This window comes from Drosophila rhopaloa, unplaced genomic scaffold, assembly GCF_018152115.1.
Source record: "Drosophila rhopaloa isolate 14029-0021.01 unplaced genomic scaffold, ASM1815211v1 contig_178, whole genome shotgun sequence".
Classification (NCBI taxonomy): domain Eukaryota; kingdom Metazoa; phylum Arthropoda; class Insecta; order Diptera; family Drosophilidae; genus Drosophila; species Drosophila rhopaloa.
Window position 1 is genome coordinate 6,995,942 of NW_025335059.1, and position 22,662 is coordinate 7,018,603.

Here is a 22,662-nt window from a genome sequence, read left to right on the forward strand (position 1 = left end):
CAAGGAATTCACAATAACAGCAAGAAAATCCGGAAGTTATACATACGCCCCGTTGTCTACGTCGCCCTTACACCCTAACCCTTGAAGCTCAACGTTTTTGTTACAATCCAGTTGACAAATGTCACAGCAATGGCATTCAACGACACTGCCAAAAATTGATCAATTTAATCAGCAATTATGTTATTACAAAATATTAAAGTGCCAGTAATAGATTTTATTTTATCTTATTTTCTAATCCAAATTATTGTTTTTAATTGTTAAACACAAGGTTTATTACTGTTGGATAAAATTATTATGGTATCTAACTGTTGAGACTTATATAAACTATTAGAATTGGAAGTGAAACTATTCTTATTGAATGATTGTTTTAATAGATTTTCAGTGTTAAACAATTTTTTTTTTTTTTTCAAAAACTGAGCAAAGATGCAACCTTTTGGACTAAAAAACTTGTACTAGATTTTATGTGGTTTTTTTCTCTGTGTTGGACCGCGCTTCGCATCCGCTCCATACCCAGACAAATGAAAAACAGCATAAAACACTCGTCGTCACTAGTTGCAGTGTGCCCCATCACTCCACTCTTCCCCCTGGCCACGATGCTACTCCTCCATTATAATGTTCGTGAAAAACTTGACACTTAATTGTCTGTCCATGTCCATGTGCGTCATGTGTCCTCCACTCCCCCCATCCGCTCCTCCGCCCGGTGCTATCTATGGCATCTCGTCTGGCGCCTGTTTCTGTTGTCAATTGTTGCACATTTGCATGGCAATTGGATTGGACCACTAGAGGGGGGGCAAGTTGAGTGTGGAATGCAGGCGGAGTGCCTTTTGGGCCAATGCCCGTTGTTTCATGAGGCGTCGAGTGAAATGAGCCGGCTCTTGGCTAAAAGCTAGTTGAACAGCACAGCAGCCATCATCCTCTGCTCCTTCGCTATTTCCAGTTCTATTTCGCAGCACTTTCAGCAATCAGAACAATAAGCAGCAGCAGAAGGATAGAAATTATTGCTTCAAGTAAAATGCTTTTCTAAAGAAACCAGCTGGCGTGCTTTAAGATTCTTTTTGTCAATTGGATAAAATTTAAACAATTTTTAAATTTAGTGCAAAGTAATTTAAAAAATGAAATTAATTATTCTGCTTCGTCAAAAAATATAAAATTACAAACTTTACTGAATTTCAGTTTTAAATTCAGTACTATCGTACTGTCTCATCACAAAAGGATAAACTTGAAAATAGTCCGATTTAAATAAATAGAATAAATATTTTATCAGATTTATTAGATATCTCATGCATTATTTCAAGACCCTCCTGATTATGTCTTTAGTTAGTCACTTTATCCCTCTACTATCCACCCATTGCCCAATGAAAAGGTGCAGCAATTCCGGGGTCAAAAGTTGCAGTGAATGAGCAGATGAACAGATGCGCAGTTACCACAATGCCGTGGGGCATTTGTTTTGGTTGGTGGTTCTGGTACGGTTTGGTTTGGTCTGGTCTGCTCTTCTTTATTTTGGGTTCCGTAGTAGTTAGCCACCCCAAAAATGGGGAAACTAGTGGGTGCAGCTCAATTTTTGCCCGGATTTTGCACTTTGCACGGGCTCCGCTAATGAAAATGAAGTCGTAAAAGGGTTTGCCACGTGGCTGGTAATGCGCTGCCCTTTCTATTTTCCGCTTTTCCTTGTTTGCTCCGCTTTCGGAATCCTTTAAGCGCCATTTAGTTTCAACGAGTGCTTAACTTAATGAACACAATGGGCGGAAACCGGTTGAGAATGCTGTGGAAAATCTAATGGAAAATGTTAGTGCTTCCGCTGCTTTGCTATCTATGTATTCGCAATCCCATTGGAGCACATAATCAGATTTTAATAGCTACCCGAAAAAGGACATAGATCAACAATGGCAACCAGAATAACAGCAATGGGGAATAAAGTAACAACTAAAAATGCCATTAATGAAATGATGATGACGACGAAGAAAGTTTTGCACGACCCAAACACATAAAACAAAAATTCCCCAAAGTCACAGCATTGAAAACAAAGACGTTTTCTAAGTGGTATGAGAATTTACACAGTCAAAAAAATGTAAAAGAAAAATATATTTTCTATGGTTGCAATATTGACATCAATTAATGAATATTAGCAATTCACTTATAATCAAGTATCAACGGGTGCCATTTGTTTATAAATGCAGGCATGCAATGAGTTTATTTTAAGGGTGCCATGGTATTTTAAATAGCACCTTATACGTTTTTTTTTAAAGTGTTTTTTTTCTGTGTAAAAGCCAAGAACCAGGAAGTGATAGAAGCAAGTCTCAGCTGGAAAACGATGAGAAGCAAAAATAAAACATAAAACACAATGCCCAAAAAATTAACGACAAATTGCGCATCATTAAAAGTAAAGAGGGAGTCGACTGGGAAATGGGAAGAAAGCGGGACATGTGAGGGCCAAGAGGAGGAACAGAAAAGAGCCTGCCAAAAGCCAATAATGAAGGCAAACGCACGTTAAGAGCCAAAAACCCAGCGACTGACAGGCAATGAAAGAAGCTTTGAGGGCACTGGCATACCTCCTAATTGTACACCTCCCAATAAGGTGAAGTTTAAAGCGGTGGTGGGGGAATGGGTGCTGCGTGGGTGGGTGGCGATTGGGTGGGTGTGGTACCGCCCACGGCAACACCTGAGCACAGTCATTTGTTTGATTACAAGCCACGAGAAACGACAATGAACCCAAATTGAAGATGGTAAAATGAAAAAGAGGGGCAGGTGGTGGTTGGGGGGAATGGAGCCATCACAATCTTGGCACCTCTCCACCCACTAATGAAATATATTTGCCCATTCATTTTGTTAATTTAAACAAGTTGATCTAATAAAAACGGGAGAGCCAATGTTTTCCACAAGAAAATCGTTTTTCTCATTATACACAAGTGCTAAACTTTCCATTAAAAATTAGTTAATGAATACACTTTAGGCTTCAAAAGCTCTTAGATTGCTGATAAGTGTAATATTTAATTTTAAGAAATTTTGGCATGATCGAGACCGTGTATGTTTATGTTTAATTATAATCGTTCTTTATCTTTAAACATATTTAAAGTCTTAAGATAACATTTTGACTTATTACATTCTAATTTATCACTTTAAAAGAGTCCCAGAGAATGCAGTAATTATTTTAAGGTTCTTCGATTTCTAAACATCTAGTTCCTCGCAGTGCACGAAGCTTATTTTCAGCCAAAGACAGCGCTTAATTGCCCGACAATGCAGCTGGCCCGAAAACACACGCAGTTACACATCCTTCTGGGAAGATTTGGCCAACCTCATTTGCAAAAAACGGACAGGCGCCAACGTCAAACCCTGTTCCCTCGTCTCCCCCATCCAAACTCTGGCCACAGAAGCCCCCTGTTGCCACCATAATGACTCACTCACTTTGTGGCAACGGAGTTTACCAACTGCAGAGGAGTCGGGTTTCGCTGCTCCTTTGCCAGTTCGCATTTTTGTTTTTATACCCTTGCAGAGGGTATAATAATTGTATTCAAAAGTTTGCAACACAGTGAAAGTCACATTTCCGACCCTATAAACTTATATATTCTTCATCAGCATAACCAGGTGAGTTGACCAAGCCATGTCTGTGAGACCGTTTCTACGCAATCCTTAGTCCTTAATAACCCATTTAACTGAAACTTTGCAAGAAGTACCTTAGGAAAATTTGGGGGGAAAAATAAAAAGTAAAAAACGTACTAATTTTAACGATTATAGAATTTCGGTTTCAATTGTATATTAAACATCTATATCATATATCCACGTAGTAAGCTACTGTTTTTAATCATCGAAATCGAAATAAAAAAAATTTTTAAGGGTGTAAAAACTTCGGTATGCCGAAGTTTGCTATCTTTTTTGTTTTTTTCCTTGTTTCATTTTTTTGGGAGGTGTGACAAGCCACCGGCTCAGCTCAGAAAAGCGTGTCCTGTATCCTTTATCCCAAGTCCCGTGTCCTGGCACATGTAACACGGGCCGCTCTTCGCTTTTTAAAGGAATATTTTTAATTGGTTTCCAAAGCGTGACGTGAAAAATGAAAACTTTGTGGCCAACTAAATAAGTTATGTTTTACATGGCCAACACGAAAGTCTCATTAAAATTCGATTCAACTTGTACAATGTTGACATTAAAAACAAACATGCTCGTACAAATTACCTAAAGACATATTTGTTATAAGAAGAAAATAAAAAAACAACACTATATAAACTTTTTTTTTTAAACGAAAAGCCAATGATGATATTAAAGTAATAAGAATGATAATTTCCAAAAATTTAAGAAGATAATTTAAGTAGAAGAGATCAACAAAATCTTGAAATACGTTCCATACTTTTATCAATAAAATAAAGTCAAATATGAAAGAATCATTTTAACACAGGACTGAATCATACCTTAAAATTTTTCATGCTGTCATGCTAGACAGAACATTTTAATTAAAATTACACAAAAGACTCAGTGATGCTGTAATCGGGATATTTTAAAATGACATTTGAGTTATTTGCACAGCAGCTATGAAGATATTAAGAGTGAAATAGCAGATTATTTTTTTGTAATTCATGCTTTTTTATAAATTTCCGAGAGCCACAAGCTGGCTCTTGGTCTTGGTCGTTTTAATCAGCATTTTTCACTTAGCCGCAGCATTTTTTATTTTGCGCTCCGATGTCCTGAAAGTGACCGCCGCAGTGGCAGCTATTTACCCGCCCACCAACTGCCACGCCCCCTCTCCTTGACCAGACTCCGTACACACCGCACTTTGTTATGTTTTGTTTGCCTTTGCCTTGCTCTCGGGCCTTTTGTTTGCATTTCTCGTGATTTTCTCTCTCTGTGTATTCAGTTGTTTTTTTTTTTTGCCATCTGCTGCGGCGAAGTTGTGGCTCAGTTTTTAATCAAAACATAATGTAAAAAGGATGCAAAATACACAAGGAAAGTGGCAGGCACTAACCCAACAAAGTCGTCCTTCCCCCGCCAAGCCCCATGCCTTCTAAAAAGTGTTTGCCCTGCTGCTGTTGTTTTTGTGTCGTCCATTATTCAAAGCATAATGTCACAATAAACGTAAAAGGTGCAAAATATTGCCCAAAGGCAACAAGCAAAAGCAAGTGCCAACAATGAGAAAGAGCAGTGACAACACAAATATACAGTCCAACTTTACTAACTCAAAGTTTCTTACGCCGACTTAAAGACTTTAAACTTTTTGAAATCGAACTAACTATTAAAAATATGCATTGAAATAGGACAAAAACAATTTTTTATTAAAATAAATCATTAAGATCAGTTGTACCTTTCGTTTTAGCAAACCATTAAGTGAGAAGTGAAAATTGTTTTTCTCTGATTTTAGCTTAAGAATTTGTAAAATATTTAATATTTAGATGCCACAAGTTTAAAACTACCAATTTTCTATAAAACTGTATAAAACTTGTCCTCTATAATTTGTTCGAGTATTAGAGTTGGCACTGTAGTTACAAAAGAGAATAACAACAAAAGAGCCATCGTACTAGCAGCACAACAACAACAATAGTGACAACAACAACTCAACTTAATAACACTTTGCAGTTGTCGTTGCCCAGGGCACTCACCCGGCATTCCCCCACCCCAATGACCTCCTCCATTTAGAGGGACTGCATAAATTTGGATGGCAGAACCTGGGAAGGAAAAAGTTACTCGCTTCCTCTTCCCTTACCTTTCTCCGTCCAGTTAGTTGTTGTTGCCGCAATTGTTGCGTGCCCGTCAGTTAGTCAGTCAGTCATTCACTCGGTCAGTCAGTCAGTCAGTCAGTCAGTCATTCAGTCTGCCAGTCAGTCAGTCATTCGCGTGTCCACGTGCGGGGATAAAAGCGTCAGCACAAATGACCCGCTAGCAACTTGCATCTCTGACTGGAGACGAGACATCTGCATCCGACAGTTTAACGGAATTTCAAGCACCTTGCAGTGACTACACGGAAATTGAATCTTTCAGATACGGTACGGTAAGGTAGAAAACTATTCCTCCTGGCTACGCTTGATAATATGATATTATGGTTAATAAGTAATTGTAATTGTGGATTAATTCGAAAAAAAAACCTCAAAAGAAATATTTAAATAGATGTTAGTTTATTTGCTAAATACACACTATGTATATCAAATAATTTTAAAAATGGTCATTGGTTCCTCAAAAAATATTATCAAATAAAGACTAAACCATTCCCAATAGATGGCTTTGGATGTAAATATCTTTTTAAATGGTTATTCTTTCAGGAAGAACAATTTATAATTGTTTTCTATTGGATTCTCTCTTTTATGCAGCTATTAAATAGCTTTATTAAGGATGAAAAACTTTAATACGGTTGCGGTTCTTAATGCGTAACTTGCCATTTTCTTTAGAAGTAGAATTGCTAAGAGGAGTGAACAAACTTTAGCCATTGACCCGAAGATACTGTTTTCGCTATCTTTTATCTTTCTCTATGTCTTCTGCTACCTGAATTGGTTCGCGTAATTTGCCTTTTGATAGCCAGTAGTTTACCATCTCGGCACAAGTTGTTCCACATGTTTGTCACGTGTGGCGACTGAACTCGATTACCCTCGCCCTCCTTTTAAGGCAACACCCCCTCCTGCGTCTCATCATCCCCTCGCAACAACTATCATGGAGAAAGCACTTCACAAATTGAAGTGCATGGAGAGAATTAGAGATAGAGAATGAAAGACGAAACAAGCACTTCCGCAGCTATTTTCCCTGTTTCCCTTAAGCGAACATTTGTCGATTGTTATTTGGAAAATGTCAAAGACAATTGATGTTGATCGGTGCCCAGCAAAAGATCTTGCGCTGCACTGAAAGAAAATTGTAGGTATTAAAGGTTGAGATTGTTTAAAATTGACTGTTTATTAGAAGGTCTACAAAATGTGCCATTCTGGAAATTCAAAATCGGAATTGTTCAAAAAATATACTCTTTCGAAAAACCACTAAAATTTTCTTTAACATTTCATTAGTTTTAATCTGTTAATTAGTGTTTTTTCAATATATATACATATTATTAAAAAAAATTAGGTTTAGTAATGAAAATGAAATGAAAGAAAGAAAGGTCCCTCCTTTGCCAATATTTTATAAAAACTCGAAATACAATTGTAAGACCTATAATTGCCAGCTCTGAATGAACTACAAATTTAAATTATATTAAAACTTATCATTTTTTAAGGTAAATTCATCAAGTAATTCCCTAATATCCTAACATTGCATTGGTGTGTTTAAGTAATGGGCCGTAAATCAGACGAGCGCAAATAGAAAAAGGGGCCTGGATGCACTGCACTTGCCTCGATCTTGCCGACTCTCTCACACTTCCCTGTGCCATATGACGGCCTCTCATTCGCTCCGCTTTTAATTATAGCCACCTCTCCGTCGGGGCGACGTCTGCGAAGCGGAAGTTTGTTTAGGATATTTGGCATTGTGTGCTGGCATTTTACAAGCTCATGCAGCTGCCTGCATACGGCGCCGTCTCATCAGAATTCCCTCCCCCCTGACCCTATAAACAGCTGCCCCATTTGGAGACTATATATCCCAGGCATCCGAGAGTCCATGATGCGAATTATTCAAATAGCTCGCGCCTGCCTTTGGAGCGGTCTGCATGCGGGCCATAAGCCCGACGACTTTGGCATACAAATTAGATGCAGCGATAATCGACTATTCAGGTTGACTGCCTCAGTTCCTCCGTCATCCTCATCCATTCACCTACTCAACTACCAAACTACCCAACCACAACACCTCACCCACCGAAATGCACACACGCACTGGCTGGAAAAGCTTACCTGTCACGGGTTTTACTCTCGAGCTCCTTTAAAGTGAATTTTTCAGTCCAAAATAATCCCTTCTTTGATATGTTTTCCGGTGTAGTAGCTGCAAAGGAACAATTTTTGAAATACTATTTAAGTTTATTTTGGCGAAACGAAATTCAGTGACATAAATTTGACATGAAATTAATTTGAATCCTGCAAAAGGGAAAAATGATGAATGAAATGTCGCAGGCTGCAGGAAGGGTGTATGTAAGTAAAATTGTATCCAGTTTATACGAGTTCAAATGAAAAAGTACTTGAAAGTATGAAACTTGAAAACATGAAACATTAAATTAAGAGAAAACCTAGATGTGTAATGTTGAAATACAAACAATCAATTTTATAACGGTCCTAACCAAAATTAGCAGTAAAAATAAATTGTGCTATACATATTCATATTTATCTTTAAGTTCATCAGCCTTGACAAATATTTTAAACGGAAATAGATATGGATTTCAATGGAACAAATTTTCGCTGCAGTGATTTCAAAAACGTATGTAAGTAAGTATTATCCAGCATCCTTAAAATGCGATTTTAATTCCACCGCATAAACCTGTCTAAGAAAAATGTCCTTTGATTCCGTGTCTAGACCGAGGATAACTTTTGTATGCCGAATGCTGCCATAAGGAAAGAGAATGGAAAAGAGCGCAAAAGGGCGACGGCAGGGCAAAAACTTCTGCAGCGCAATAAAAAGCCGCACAGAAATCAAAAATCAAGAGTGGAAACTTGCGGGCCAACCCCACGAGACGAGCGTAGGAAACACAGCAACCCACCGAAAACCACCCACCCAACCACCCAGTGCAACCACCCCCCGTTCAACGCCTCCTTTGGGGGTGGCAGTTTGGCTATTTGGCCTTTTGCGAAGGACGCAGGAAGTAGAGAATATCGCGTCTGGATCAGGAATTGCAGACGCGCCTAATGGGATAAACTACGTGTAGCACTCACACAGCTGGGGCCAAAATAATACAATTTGCGGAAGAAAAATAGATTTTCAATATATAATATTTTGTTTTAAGCTTTTAAGTTTAAGTGTAAGTAATCAGGCAAGTGCATTTTTTTTTTTGGGTCTAAGAGTCTATCTAGGCTTAGAAATTCATAGAATTTATTAAAATTTATCTTAAAATTTGAAAGTAATTAACAATTATTAATCAATGGCACATTGTCAATAATTTTATTAAAATATTATTTTTTTTTTAATTTCTTGACCGCATCTGTGCATACAGTTATAATCCCAGACAGTCGTGTGACAAATTTTATGATAGCAAGAAATACTACGCGCATAAAAATGCATAAATGAAAAACAAAACCTGCTGAAGTTCGGAAATTGTAGTGTGTGGTGTAGGAAAATTTGCATTTCCACTTCATCGAAATTCGATGGTTGAAATAACCCCACACACCTACACACACAAAAAACCAGACAGGCGCCAAATGGAGGGTGGAAAACCGGCTTGTTTTGCCGGCGAAATGCGTAAAATAACGGCAGTTGGAGCGCTTATCCATATTTTACTCACCGGAATATATTCTGTTCTCGAAGTCCAATGGTAAACCACAATATGGACAGACTTTGTTTTTTGCCTTTGTTGTTTCTCTCACCACTTAGTATTTAATTAATATTTTCTCTATCTCAGCTTAGTCGCTTCGAATATTGTAGCACAGCTTTGTAGGTAAACACACTGACGCACACTGACGCACACGCGCACACACAAACACAGAGCTTGATGTCCCGTTAGAAAAGTGCCGCAACCAGCCGCGACGTGACGTCCGAACGATCCGATTTCCGCGCGATTTAGAGGTGCAAGAACGTCGATGCCGACATACACGCCATCGATGTTTTGCGAATATCGATGTATCTATATTAATATCGATGTTTGACAGGGCGCTATCGATGTTTTGCATTCTCTAACGGTGTCGAATATATCGCACACTAGGCGGCAAAACTATATTCCTTTTTTGGAGAAAACGCAGAAAGTCCTGTAACGCCTTGAGAAAATGGCCAGAAAGCGCCTATATTTGCGTTAAACCCAAAGGTGGTCACACTGCCTGGACCTGAAATCTGTGTGTCGCGAAATTTTCCGTTTCGCCGCATTTTCCGCGAGAAAAAGTGCTGTCGACGGGAGCCGGGGGTGGGCGGCAGGTCACCGCGATCAGTTTTCCGTGGAAAGTGATCGAATACACCAGTTTTCCAGTCGCGCGTGTTACCCTTGTGCAAAATACAGTGCTACCAGACCGTCAAACTGAACCTTACCGGTTTTTCCCCAATTTCTCAGTTTCCCGAACTAAGCCCCCAAAAGTTGCGCCCGCTCCCCCAAATCCGCCACGATCCTCAAAAAAGCGCAGGAAACGCTCCCAAGCCTCACGACCGAAATCATACCCTCAAGACTTCCAGCGTTGCCACCCTCAAGACCCCCATCCCGGCGCTGCCATTTTTCTATTGTTAACAGTATTCAAAAGGAGTAACAGTGGCTCTAAAACTAGACTGACAACTGACTCTCAAACTCATGATCACAGAACCTACAGATGGCGCATTCGAAACAGTGCTGCTTTCTAGCGAGCAATATCTGCAACTTCATCCTGTTTTCCGTTATTTTTCAAACATTGTAAATGGTTGCAACTAACTTCTTATTCCCTTTTTTTATTTTACTAAATATTTGCACTGACTCCGATATTTTGTGATACTTTATTGATTTTGCTTTAGTTCTGTTATTTTTTTTACCAACAACATTATTTATTTTGGGTTTCTTGCAAGAAATTGCATATCCGTCCGCGCCAAGCGACGTCTGCGCCGCTGCGAGTCGAAACTGAAAATTTGATTTTCAAAACATCTGGAATATCGATGTTTGGCTGGGCATCATTAACCGCGAGAAAGAAGTGGTGCCAGTATTTGCTACCTGCGGCGCCCGTATCCGCTACCTGGTGCGTATTTATCCGCTAAAGTTGGAGTGTGTACTTGCTAACGGAAAATGTTAACCGTTTAAGTATTGACTATATCTTAGCAGTTTTTAGCAAATACAGGAGGACCATTTTTGTGGTTCAAACATCGCCGTTTTCCGCCAAAATTATCGATATCCGCAAACGTCGATATTTCTCCAGGTTCAAAGGTATTTTTTAACAATTGAGTAGCGTTCCCACCCCTCCTCAGGATTCAACCAAAAACAAAACGCGCAATTGCCGTTGATCAGAGATAACCCACGTAGTTTTCCTGCCCCGCGATGACGGAAGTGCCGCCCAAGAAGCGCAACGCCTGCGTCATCGTGCTGGGTGACATTGGGCGCAGTCCCCGAATGCAGTACCATGCCCAGAGCCTGCTGGAGGAAAACTTCAACGTGGACATCATCGGCTATTTGGAGACACGGCCCTTGGAGGCTCTCAACCAGCACCCCCGGTGTCGCATCCACGAGTTGACCGCCGTGCCGGTGACGAACCTCACGCCCAAACTGCGCCTGCTCTTCAAGGCTTTTTGGCAGACGCTCAGCCTGCTGATGGCCCTCATCTCCATAGGTCGGCCCAGCTTCCTGCTCGTCCAGAATCCGCCAGGGATTCCCACGCTGGTCGTGTGCTACCTGTACTGCGCCCTTACCCGCACCAAGCTGGCCATCGATTGGCACAACTACACCTACACTGTGCTGGCCTTGGGGATGTCCGGCGGGGAGCAGAGTCTCCTGATCCGGCTGGTGCGACGTCTTGAGCGCTACTTCGGCTCCAAGGCCCACACGCACTTCTGTGTGACGCGGGCCATGCAGGAAGATCTGCAGCAGAACTGGGGGATTGGGTAAGGCTGGCTTTAACCCCTTAAAGGTAGTAATAACCAATCACTGATCCACTTTTAGACCCGTAAACGTTCTGTACGACCGAGCGCCCTCTCAATTTCATCCCATCGACCTGCCCCAGAAGCACGAGCTTTTTCTAAAGCTGGCCAAGGACTTCCCGGAGTTTCAGACCAAGGACACAAGCCATTCCGATGTGCTGGAAGCCACCGCTCTTACCCAAAAGTTGGCAAACGGCAGTGTGCAGTACAAACCCCAACGACAGGCAGTTCTGGTGTCCAGCACCAGTTGGACGCCCGACGAAGACTTTGGGATACTTCTCAACGCCCTGCAGGCGTACGAGAAGACGGCGCAAGCGGAGCCCTTAGTGTACCCTTCGCTGCTGTGCATCATCACCGGCAAGGGACCGCAAAAGGAGCACTACAAGGACGAGATCGCTCGGCTGGAATGGCAAAAGGTGTCGGTGATCACGCCCTGGCTAGAGATCGAGGACTATCCCACTGTGCTGGCCAGCGCCGATCTTGGAGTGTGCCTGCACTGGAGCACTAGTGGTCTGGACCTGCCCATGAAGGTAGTCGATATGTTCGGAAGCGGGCTGCCCGTCTGCGCCTACGATTTCAAGTGGTGGGTACCAAAATCAGTCAATTTCAGCCTAATCTAGTTGTAGTTAGTATGTGTACATCTAAAAACACGTCCGTAAGTCTTAAAAAATCTTGTCTTTAACTGGCAACCTTTCATAAAAATAATTTGGTTACCAAATATAAATATTGGAATAACGCGAAGAAACAACTCTTATATAGGACTTACAAACTAATTACCAATCTTTTGTTACAGCCTAAACGAACTGGTGAAGCACGGAGAGAATGGCTTTGTGTTTGGGGACCACGTTCAGCTGGCCGAGCAGCTACGCATCTGGTTCGAGCACTTTCCAAAAAATCCGAGTATCGTGGAGACGCGAGCCGGCTTTCAGCGCAGCCTGCAACAGTTCCAGGAGCTGCGTTGGCGGGAGAGCTGGCGTCTCGTTGCGGCACCCGTACTGGAGGCATTCCTCTAAGGCATTTTATGTTGTTTATTTAACAAAACGTTTGACAATTACACGCTAAGACAGACTTCATTCGATTGCTTATCTATTTTTTTTTGTTGGTTGATAAAAAATTGTTGTGCACCAAGCGTATATCACTTGCTTCTGCTGATAATATATGTGGTTCCTTAAATTTCTTTTTGGGGAGCCATCATTAGTTGAAATATATATCTGATTGCAGAGCTCTGAACGAAATTTGTGGCTCCTACAATTGCTCCCTGCAGAGCGGGCAGGTCTTTGCTCCGCTGTTCATGAACTGCTGGAAACATTCGCTATGCAGTGCGTGCTGGCAGCGCAGATGCACCATATTGTTTTTCTCGAGAGGATCAAAGCAAATCGAGCAACTGTCGCCGGGCAGGCTGAGATTAACCGTCTGGTTGCAGAGCGGACAGTTTCTGCGCAGGTAGCGATAATCCTCGAAACAGGCGTTGTCCAGGGCATGGCCGCACTTCATGTGGTGCATGTCTCTCTGCTCCATATTCAGTAGACACACGGGGCACCTGTCGCCCGGCACGCTGCAAGGAAGCAAAGGATTTGGTAAGGCTATTCCTAGATTTCAACGACTCCTGGATACTAACCTGCGCCGCAAACGCTGGTCCCTGAAGTTCCGATGCAATCTGGCACCCTGGTCGAACTCTTTGTCCTCATCCCTGCGATTCCTAGGCGTTTGGCGATGAGGGGCCGCCTGCGGGTAGTTCGGCCAGCTAAAGTAAACAGCCGCTGCAGCTGCCGCCAAAACCACGCCAAGGCCAAACACAAAGTTAAGGTACACCATTTTGCATCTGCTTACTGCACTAAAACGACGCAATTCAAAGGATTAAATAACAAACTGATAAGGCAGGCCACTTGGTTAACGTGAAATCCCCCAAAATTAAATAGAATGTCTGCTTTGATGTGACCGCAGGTGGTCTTTATTAAAACACCAAAACAGAGTTGGGTTCTCTAAAAATTATACTTGGAATATATTTCCTATAATATCGGAGAAAACTCACTGAAAGGGCTCGATTTTCTCTGTTTATCTTCTAAATATAAATATAAAATAAATTGGCTTTGGGTATTAGGGAATACTCAAATTATTTTGTTTAAATCATATTTTTAACCAACAATAAATACTAAGCGTAAATGCCGGTGTCCTGACAGAGTTTATTGCGACTAAGGTATTTAATACACAACCACCGCACGGTCACACAGATTTTCAGTTTTAAGGAAACCGTGAATATTCTCTGATTTTTAAAAGGATTGCGAAATTGCTCAGAGTATAGGCGACGGCTATTGGAATCTCGCATCGCCCAGCGTCGTCATTGATTTTGGTGTGGGAATCGCAGATGCGCATCCTTCCCCGTCGTCCACCAAGCACACATCCACACCCCCACAGACGGGCAGACAGGAAAAGTACTTTTCCGCAGGCAATTAAATAGTTTTCGGAAGCTGAAAGAGAGAAATCGCCATGGCGGATCGCGAGCGTAGCATACACGAGATGCTGAAGGACGCGCCATCGCTGAACGACAGCTGTGGATCGGTGCACACGGGCACCGAAGGCGGCAGCCTGGTCCTCGGGAGCGCCAGCAGCCACAGTATCGCCGGAGGAGGAGGACATGGGGCCATGGGCGGTACCCTTTGCCGCCCCCAACAGTCTGCCACTTAGGAACCATTCAGGTGAGTCGCTTACATATATCACTGCCAAGCAACCTTACTCACCACATCAATCAATAGCACCCACTACACCCATGTCGCCCAGTAGCCCGCCTTCTGGCAATGGCATAATGAGCCCCACGGAAAGCGGGAGCGGCAGCCTCATTCGCACTAGCGCCTCCAAGATCGACAGCCTCAAGAACTGGAGCATATCCACGTACAAGTGCACACGCCAGATCATGCTGGAGAAGCTGGGCAAGTCGCAGCGCACCGTGGACTCGGAGCTGGAGGCCCAAATCGAACAGCTGCGCGAGACACAGCGGAAGTATCTGTCCATCTTGAGGCTCACGCGCGCCTTTAGCTCGCACTTCCAGCACGTGGTTGTCACACAGCACGCCCTGGCCGACTCATTCGCCGATCTGGCCCAGAAGAACCCCGAGCTGCAAAAGGAGTTCACCTGCAACTCAGAGACGCAACGCAATCTCACCAAGAATGGCGAGCTGCTGCTCAACGCACTCAACTTCTTCATTTCATCGGTTAACACGCTGTGCAACAAGACGATCGACGACACGCTGCTGACGATACGACAATATGAAACAGCCAGGTAACACTAGTCCATTAATCCTTTTGTTAAAATTAATATTCCTCCTTATTTCGCGTTATGTTGAGCTTTATTGCTATTAAATCCCTATAAGCAATGATATAAGTTCTTCAAAATTTGCGATTAACCAAATTTCAAAGTACATGCTTGTGTTACTAAAACACTTTTTTTGGAAAATAAAAATTTGAACGTTACGAATAAATAATTCCGGTTATAGAAATAGCAACCCCTATATGGAACGGAATTACATTTTTTCATGTGTTTGCTATAAGAGTTTTAACTTAACCCTACTTTCTTGAAAAAGTTCACTTTTAGTCACTTCAACTGCGGTTAAATAAAAGAAGTTAACCTATTTCAAGCTTTACTTTTTTGCTAATAATTTTCGTTGTTCTTAAAAAACTATGTTGCTGATTGGCTTTTAGAATCGAATTTGATGCCTATCGCATGGACTTAGAAAACACCAAGCCGGAGTTAACGCCCTCGGCCGCAGCCTTGGAGGAGACCCAGCGCAGCTATGCACAGCACAAGGAGCAATACGAGAAGCTGCGCTCTGACGTGGCGGTTAAAATGCAATTTCTTGACGAGAATCGCGTAAGTTGTTAAACCATACGAAAACGCGGCGTCATTTAGATTTATCCCCGATATTTTGCCAACAGATTAAAGTGATGCACAAGCAACTGATTCTGCTGCACAATGCCATTGCTGCTTATTTCTCGGGCAATGCTATGGCACTGGAAAGCACTCTAAAGCAGTTCAACATAAAGGGTGAGATTGGCAAACTATTGTTAAAGCATTTAAATATTAAATTCTTTTCACTGCAGCTTAAGTCACCGAATGCCGTCACAGGATCCTGGCTGGAACAGTAGAATCAGTATTAGAATCCCTCCCACACTCGAAACATTGCAAACGGCATTTAAACGCATCGAAAGGATGAAGACCTTCTTCACTCACTTGCTGAACGAGCATGCTCTCTAAAAGAAATCAGAAGCCGAGAAAAGCCAAACCCCTGGTTGCTACATGACAAACCGTAACAATATTTAAGGCAAAGTTTAAGTCGAATTCCTAAGCCGTAAGAAGAAAGTGGTAAACTGTATGTTATATATATATTTTTTCAACCGCTTCCCACTGTATGTAACTCTATGTATTACTCACATTTCCACACTTGGTACACCACAGTTCCTTTAATTTGTGTTTCCAAATTGCCACTTTACGTTGGTTATCATATTGGGCTCTGCTTGTAAAACACTTAGACCAAAAAGTGCTCAGTTGAATGTATTAACCCTTTGTTTTAATTCTAGATATTGTACAATGTGTGTATAAATTATTTGTAGTTCACCCAATAACGAATAATCCATAACAAATCGAAATGTTTCCGCGAGCTTGCATATTTTGAATTCATTGTTTTACTAGTCAACGTATTATTTACACTAAAATGGAGTCTATATAAAAATATATAAATAAAAACTATTTAATTACACCAAAAAGTTAGTTTTAGTTCTTCTCCAGCTTCAAGTCGCTAAGTTTCTCGTTCAGGACGGATTCCTCATCTTCCTCTGCCTTGAACATGTCCTAAAATATTCCAATCTGTGAGTGGGTGGTTTCTAGTTGATTTGGATGAGCCACTTACCGGATCGTATATGACCTTGATGACTAGCGAGCAACTGGGACAGGTGGCAACCTCCTCACCCTCGATCAGTTCCTCCTGAAGTACAACATCAAATTATAAAAGGTCTGAAATCGTTGCGTATACGCCTTGTTACCTTGGAGATCTGAAATCGATCGCCGCAAGGACAGGGATAGTAGTACATCTCCTCCTCTTCGTCGTACTCAAAATCCTCGATTTCCACTTCGTCGTGATAGATGCTCATGACGTACTTTCTTCTTGTTTTAAGGGTTTGAATTCATTATATGTAGGGTTTAATGTGAGGATTAAGATAAATTCACGCCAAACAAATAGGCACGTTGTGTTGCAGTGCTGCCAACTCGTTGCACACAACAGCTGATCTGGTAAACAATTGGCCGAGCAATAATTTTATTTCTCATTTGTTTTTGCAAGCCGGCTGCTGTTGTGAAATAAGAAAAAGGGCTATATAATGCATTAAACCGGCATATATTATTTTATTTATAGCTAGCTAGTACGTTTATTTCTAGCTGCCTAAAAAAGTTAAGTAGTTTCGCGAAATAGTCTCACAAAACAGATTAATTTGGCTAAGCAGATTCTTTATTGGCAATTACCTATTTCAAGGGTATATTTTATAATACTCAAACATTTATATCTAAAAAATACACATCCACAAAATGGCAAGCAAAAAATTCAGTGACATCAATCTGTACGATCTTTTGGGCATTTCCCTGGAGGCTGACCAAAATGAGATACGCAAGGCATACCGAAAACGGGCCCTCGATTGCCATCCCGACAAGAATCCGGACAATCCACAGGCGGTCGAGCGCTTCCACGAGTTGTCCAAGGCCCTCGAGATCCTCACCGATGAGTCCGCCCGGGCAGCCTATGACAAAGTGCTCAAAGCCAAGAAGGCGGCGGAATTGAGGAGTCGCCAGTTGGATGGGAAGCGGCAGAAACTTAAGCAGGAGTTGGAGGAACGGGAACGGGCGGCACTTCACAAGCTGGCTAAGAGTCAACCCTACAGCACGGTGGCCAAAAGCGACGAGGAGCTGCTCCAAGAGCAAATTGAGCGGTTAAGACGCGAGGGATCCCGTCTGCTGGAGGAGGAGCAGCGGGCCATGCAGGAGCAGTTTCGCCGCAATCACGCCGAGAAGCAGAGACTCCTGCAACAGCCGGCCCAGTTCGATTCCGCCCAGCATCGCATCAAGATGAAGTGGAAGGCTGAGGCCGGGCAGGATTACACGCAGGATCAGCTGCTCAAGTACCTCAAGAAGTACGGCGATGTGGTGGCCCTGGTGGTCAACAGCAAGCGACGGGGACGCGCCATGGTAGAGCTGGCCACCCGTGAAGCCTGTGACATGGTGTTGGCCTACGAAAAGGGCGATCCCGCCAAGCCACTGCACTTCGAATGGGTGACACCGCCGGCGGAAGAGAAGCAGCCATCCAAGGGATCCACCGCCGGGAGCGCTGCCTCATCGACGGATTACGAAGACCTGGTCATGCGCAAGATGCGCCAGGCTGAGGAGCGGAAGCGGCTAATAGAGCAGATGATGAAGGAGGAGGAGGGAAATGAATAAACTCCAAATTAGTTAATCTTATTTCGGATTTTTTCAGTGGTTTAGCTAAACAAAGCTGAAAAGCATCCTCGTTTTATTAATAAGAAGAAATGATATTTTGGTTTCAGTAAAAAGAACACCACAAAAAATGTATTTATAAATACCTCTGTGTTCTGAAAAAAAATGCCAAAAAACAGCAAAACCTTGTTTTCAGAAACCATTGTACCATAGTCTAAAGAAAATCGAACATAGTTTCTATTTTAAAAAACCCTTCAACATATAATTTCAATTTTTTTTAATATAATTTAATTTACTTACTTTAACGAGAAATCAACAAATATTTTCTTAATCTAAAAACGAAATTTTCGTTAAAATTAAAGATAAGAAATAAATTTGCTTAAAATAATAATCTAGCTAGTTTTTTAAAATGCCAAATTAATTTTCCTGTGGAAATACACATTTTTAAACTCTATTTATATGGGCTGTAGTTTAAATATGCATTCTTACTTTCTACCTTTTGTAATTGACTACAATGAATACATTTTAAAAGTTAAAATCCCTTGGCATTCATTAGGTAACTATTTATAGTACTATATTTAGTCAGAATCTAAAAACTCAAAATAAAATCATTTTAATTTTTTTAAAATCACATCACCGGTAATTTTTAGTTGCTCAGCAATTCCGACTAGTTGGCAGCCCCACCTGCCAGCTGCCAAAATTTGTTAATTGAAGGAAATGCAAAAATGCCACGGGAAAGAAGTAAATTCAATGAATAAGCCAACTAAAAGTTAAGCGAATTATTAAAATTTAAAACGAGATGGAGAAGAGGCAAAGGGAATTGGAGGCGTTGGTCTCCACGCAGAAGGAGCAACTAGGGCGCTACGAGAAGCGTCTGAAAGGTAAACAATTGCATTGGCGATCTTGCAGTGTACTCTGAGTGATTAAATAATTTGCAGACGTGGTCACTGCCTACAAAGGTCTGCTGAAGGAGAAGGAGGCGCTGGAGACGAGTCTGGCGGCGCACGCGGAGGCCACGGCGGTGGGCGAAAACGGATCCCCGGCCAGGGACGTGGAGTCCCAAAGCAACAGTAAGACACCAGATTCAACGGATGGCGCGGGCGAGGGTGCCTCAGGTCCACCAGCCCCTCAAGCCGAGGGCCAACTGCAGACCCAGATCATCACGCTGATGAACTCCCTGGCAACGCTCTCCGCCGAGAAATCCCGCATGGAGGCCTCCTTCCAGGCAGATAAGAAGCAACTGCGCAGCCAAATCGCTCAAAAGGAGCAGTCCATCCAGGAACTCCATGTGCGCGCCAAGGAACAGACCGCGCGTGCCAAAAGTGATGTGGACGAGGTCAAGGCCAAGTGGATTGTGGAGCGGCAGGAACGCGAGAAGGAGACCAACAACCAGATGCTTATGATCCGCGAGCTGCAGAAGCTTTATGCCGACGAGCGCCATCTGAAGGACAACATCGAGATGCAACTGAACAATTTTAAGACGCAGTTCGTCAGCAACGAGGCAGAGAACAGTCGCCTGCGGGAACTGCAATTCCAATTAAAAGAGGCACGATCGCAGCTAAAGCAATTCCAAACCAAGGCGGAGCAGTCTGCAGCTGCGGCCGCCAGTGCGGATAGTGCTGCTCTGCTGCAACAAGTGCGCCTGGAGATGCAGCAGCTAAAGGAGCAGCATGCGGTGGCCATTCGCCAGGAACAGCGACGTGTCCTGCGGGCAGAGGATCAGAGTCGCAGGCAGGCGGCTCTCCACGAGGATCGTGTGGCCAGTTTGGAGGCGCGCCTGGCGGAGCTCAGCACTACTGTAGGCAGCTACGATCGCCTGCGTCAGCAGGATCAGGATAGCATCCATGCCTTGAAACAACAGCTGCAGGACCTAGAGCAGGCCCACGTGCGTCCCACGTCCAATTCAAAAACTCTTAATGAAGATGTGGATGTGGCCACGCTGGTGGACGAGATGGTGCGCTTAAAGAAACTGCTTACCAGTGCCAATGCCCGATCCGCCAATCCATTGGATCTCGGTGAGATCCTCTCTCTAAGCGGCCAAACATCGACGCGAGCGGAAAGCCACGCCCATTGCGAGCAACAGCTTCAGGGAGCTCAGCAAATGCTAGAAGCATCCAAACAGCAGCGCCAATTACTCGAACAAAAGGTTCAGCTCCAGCACTCGCACATTCAGACGCTCCAGGAGAAGGTGCAGGTGCTCAATCGTAACATCGACGAGGCGGAAATCGATCTGAAACAGCAGGGCGAGAAACTGCGCTTGGCCTTGAAGAGTGAGCGAACCAAATGGCAGGAAGCAAAGGCGGACCTGGAGAACGAAACACGCTGCAAGCTTAACGAACTGGAGCAACTTTTGCAAAAGCAGCGTCAGAGATCGCTGCAGCTTCTCGATGAGAAGGAACAGGAGATCAAGACACTGCAGACTTCTTTCGAGGTATTTCACTCGGCCAGTGGCGTGGGCAGCACTCTAGCCACTCCCACACTAGAAGCCGCCGCAGAATCTTTTAACTACTCCTCCGATGCCGACAGCGTCGAGGTAGAGGGTGAGCAGCGTGAGCGCAAGCTAAAGGTGCGCTCAAAGAAAATGTCACTGGGCGAGAACTGCCACATGCTGCATTATGCCAACGAGTTGGCCCGAAAGGACATCGAGATCACCACCCTGCGCAAGGCCAAGTATGCGGCCGAGTCCACGTTGAGGAAGGCCATCCAGGACAAGGTCACCTCACAGCAGGAGATGCATGAGAAGATCGAATGCCTGGAAGAGCAGGTGGACAGGTGGAGCTATGTCGCACTCTATATTAAACAAGTAGTAACGCATTGTCCTTTTTCATTTCAGACTCGAGCGCTGCAAGACGCGCGAGGGCGCTAATCTGGAGTACCTGAAGAACGTGATCATCAGCTACATTGTGACCCGGGATGCGGACGGCAAGCGCCACATGCTAAACGCCATCTCGGCGGTGCTCCAATTTACCACCGCAGAGATGCAGGCGATCAATGCATCATTCCAAAAGAAATAGAATTCGTATTTTGTTTAACAATCATGTGCAACATATTCAAAACCATAAAATCAGACCTTACTTTTAAAACTAACTAAATCCGACGACGGGATATTTATTCAGATGGTTTGCCAGCACGCCGGGAAACATTGCCAGGAACTTGAAGCGGCTGCCCATTTGCTCCGGATCCGTTAGCATCTTGTAGCCAGAGCGAATGATCTCCTGGTTCTCGGGCAGCGCGTGTGACACCAGCTGCTCCAGCCGAGCTTCTCCCTGCATCCGTTGCAGGAATAGTCCCTGCTCCACGGGCCCGCAGCAGTGGATATTTCCGCGCGTCTCAGCGGTATGCCGCACCAACTTAAAGTCCACATCGGCCGTGAGATCAGCGCTGCCCGGCTCTAGCAAGGGATTGTGTAGCTGGTGTTGCTTGAAGGCCCGGAAAGTGTCGGTTTTCTCACCAAAATGTCCATAATCCATAATTAAAGCAATGCCTCCATCCCGTTGAATGCGCTCTGCCAGGAGTCCCACCTGTCGTTCTGTCTCCAGGGAGTATTCCAAACAGGAGCGCGTCTCATCAGGCATTGGACGGAAAACACTCGATACTGGAGTTTGACTGCGTGATAGCACATATCGGAAGTCCTTCTCCCCCTCAGAAGCCACATCGATAAGCACCTCCTGCCACTTATTACCGGCCAGTTGCAGCTTGTGCACGGGCAATGCGTCGAAGAATTCATGGGCCAGCACTAGGGAGAATCCCTGAGGCACATCCTCCAGTCGGCGATGCCAAAAGGCTTTCGTACCAGTGGCCGTGGTACCCACTTGGTAATGAGGCAACTGCGAATCCTCTGGTACCGTTTCGTGGGAGTAGCAGAATCGCTGTGCTTGTGCCTTGCTCAGAAACGGACTAACCTCCACCATGTGCATGGAAAACTCGGCGCCCAGCTTGAATTTGGTGATAACTTTTAGCACATCCCTGGCCAGGGTGCCACGCCCGGGTCCCAATTCCACCAGTTGAAAGGGTGAGGGACTACCCATCTTGCGCCACTCGCTCACCAACCAGATCCCGACGAGCTTTGGGGAATAAAAGGTTACCTTGAGCCATACTAATGGAGATATGCTTTGTAGCTTACCTCTCCAAAGATCTGCGATATTTCCGGCGATGTTATAAAATCACCCTCTCGCCCGAACACATCCCGGTTCATATAGTAACCCGCTTGAGGATTAGTCAGCACCTCGCGCATATATTCCGCCACAGGAATGGGTCCAGTTGCCAGAATCCTGGCCCGCAACTGTTTGGAAAGGCTGCCATGTCCGTTTTCTATTGTAGGAGATGATCCTGACTGTTCCTTTGTTGCCTCCACCTTTGGAGGACTGGTGGCACCCAAACTGGGACGACGGACGGACTTGTAGCTATAACAGCGCCTGCTGCCGATCTTTAAAACTTCGCGTAACATCTCGAACCGGCTAAAAAATTTCCTACAGAAACATATGAAAAGTGAGCACCTCCTCTGCTCGACCATGAGACACCCTGTATTAATTTTTCATTTGATAACATAAGATGCTAAACTCTTTTCCTAAATGAGTCGTA

The 22,662-nt window shown here is 43.6% G+C and overlaps 8 protein-coding genes across 11 annotated transcripts in view; 4 read left to right on the forward strand and 4 right to left on the reverse strand.

Moving 5' to 3' along the window:
- The window catches only part of LOC108044776 (protein tincar), a 62,863-nt gene extending 53,282 nt beyond the window's left edge, over positions 1-9,581 (reverse strand). For 2 of the 3 annotated variants that reach the window (XM_044458825.1, XM_044458827.1), the window contains exons 1-2: positions 9,317-9,581; positions 7,782-7,869 (exon numbers count right to left, since the gene is read on the reverse strand). The gene's annotated coding sequence lies outside the window, so the exon portion shown is untranslated. The remainder of the gene's footprint in view (positions 1-7,781; positions 7,870-9,316) is intronic. The other variant, XM_044458826.1, reaches the window with a different exon arrangement.
- A 1,295-nt stretch (positions 9,582-10,876) lies between these two features.
- Positions 10,877-12,683, forward strand: LOC108043879 (chitobiosyldiphosphodolichol beta-mannosyltransferase). Its single transcript, XM_017122731.2, has 3 exons — positions 10,877-11,574; positions 11,633-12,193; positions 12,404-12,683. Exons 1-3 carry the CDS (start codon positions 11,015-11,017, stop codon positions 12,621-12,623), a joined length of 1,341 nt encoding a protein of 446 aa, XP_016978220.1. The 5' UTR covers positions 10,877-11,014; the 3' UTR covers positions 12,624-12,683.
- Positions 12,621-13,678, reverse strand: LOC108043971. Of its 2 annotated transcripts, XM_017122920.1 has the most exons (3): positions 13,643-13,678; positions 13,229-13,444; positions 12,621-13,165 (listed from the first exon to the last, which is right to left on the reverse strand). In XM_017122920.1, the coding sequence occupies exons 2-3, from the start codon at positions 13,423-13,425 to the stop codon at positions 12,856-12,858; spliced, it is 507 nt and encodes a 168-aa protein (XP_016978409.1). In that variant the 5' UTR covers positions 13,426-13,444; positions 13,643-13,678; the 3' UTR covers positions 12,621-12,855. The 2 variants fall into 2 exon arrangements, with proteins under 2 accessions (XP_016978409.1, XP_016978334.1); XM_017122845.2 differs by lacking the exon at positions 13,643-13,678 and having other exon boundaries at positions 13,229-13,564.
- Positions 13,679-13,821: 143 nt separating this feature from the next.
- Positions 13,822-16,039, forward strand: LOC108043594 (arfaptin-2). Its single transcript, XM_017122404.2, is given in 6 exon segments — positions 13,822-14,262; positions 14,264-14,306; positions 14,364-14,886; positions 15,306-15,474; positions 15,540-15,648; positions 15,705-16,039. Coding segments are annotated over 6 exon segments (1,014 nt in total). The 5' UTR covers positions 13,822-14,097; the 3' UTR covers positions 15,710-16,039.
- Positions 16,040-16,252: 213 nt separating this feature from the next.
- Positions 16,253-16,870, reverse strand: LOC108043782 (DPH3 homolog). Its single transcript, XM_017122626.1, has 3 exons — positions 16,644-16,870; positions 16,511-16,585; positions 16,253-16,452 (listed from the first exon to the last, which is right to left on the reverse strand). Exons 1-3 carry the CDS (start codon positions 16,749-16,751, stop codon positions 16,375-16,377), a joined length of 261 nt encoding a protein of 86 aa, XP_016978115.1. The 5' UTR covers positions 16,752-16,870; the 3' UTR covers positions 16,253-16,374.
- A 12-nt stretch (positions 16,871-16,882) lies between these two features.
- On the forward strand, positions 16,883-18,382 carry LOC108043680 (dnaJ homolog subfamily C member 17). Its single transcript, XM_017122522.2, has one exon. The coding sequence runs from the start codon at positions 17,182-17,184 to the stop codon at positions 18,082-18,084; it is 903 nt and encodes a 300-aa protein (XP_016978011.1). The 5' UTR covers positions 16,883-17,181; the 3' UTR covers positions 18,085-18,382.
- A 375-nt stretch (positions 18,383-18,757) lies between these two features.
- LOC108043422 (GRIP and coiled-coil domain-containing protein 1) lies at positions 18,758-21,168 on the forward strand. The gene is made up of 3 exons (XM_017122168.2): positions 18,758-18,962; positions 19,020-20,853; positions 20,915-21,168. The coding sequence occupies exons 1-3, from the start codon at positions 18,881-18,883 to the stop codon at positions 21,093-21,095; spliced, it is 2,097 nt and encodes a 698-aa protein (XP_016977657.2). The 5' UTR covers positions 18,758-18,880; the 3' UTR covers positions 21,096-21,168.
- LOC108043506 (protein arginine methyltransferase NDUFAF7 homolog, mitochondrial) lies at positions 21,104-22,564 on the reverse strand. Its single transcript, XM_017122287.2, has 2 exons — positions 22,205-22,564; positions 21,104-22,145 (listed from the first exon to the last, which is right to left on the reverse strand). The coding sequence occupies exons 1-2, from the start codon at positions 22,526-22,528 to the stop codon at positions 21,165-21,167; spliced, it is 1,305 nt and encodes a 434-aa protein (XP_016977776.2). The 5' UTR covers positions 22,529-22,564; the 3' UTR covers positions 21,104-21,164.
- Between the last annotated feature and the right edge of the window lie 98 nt (positions 22,565-22,662).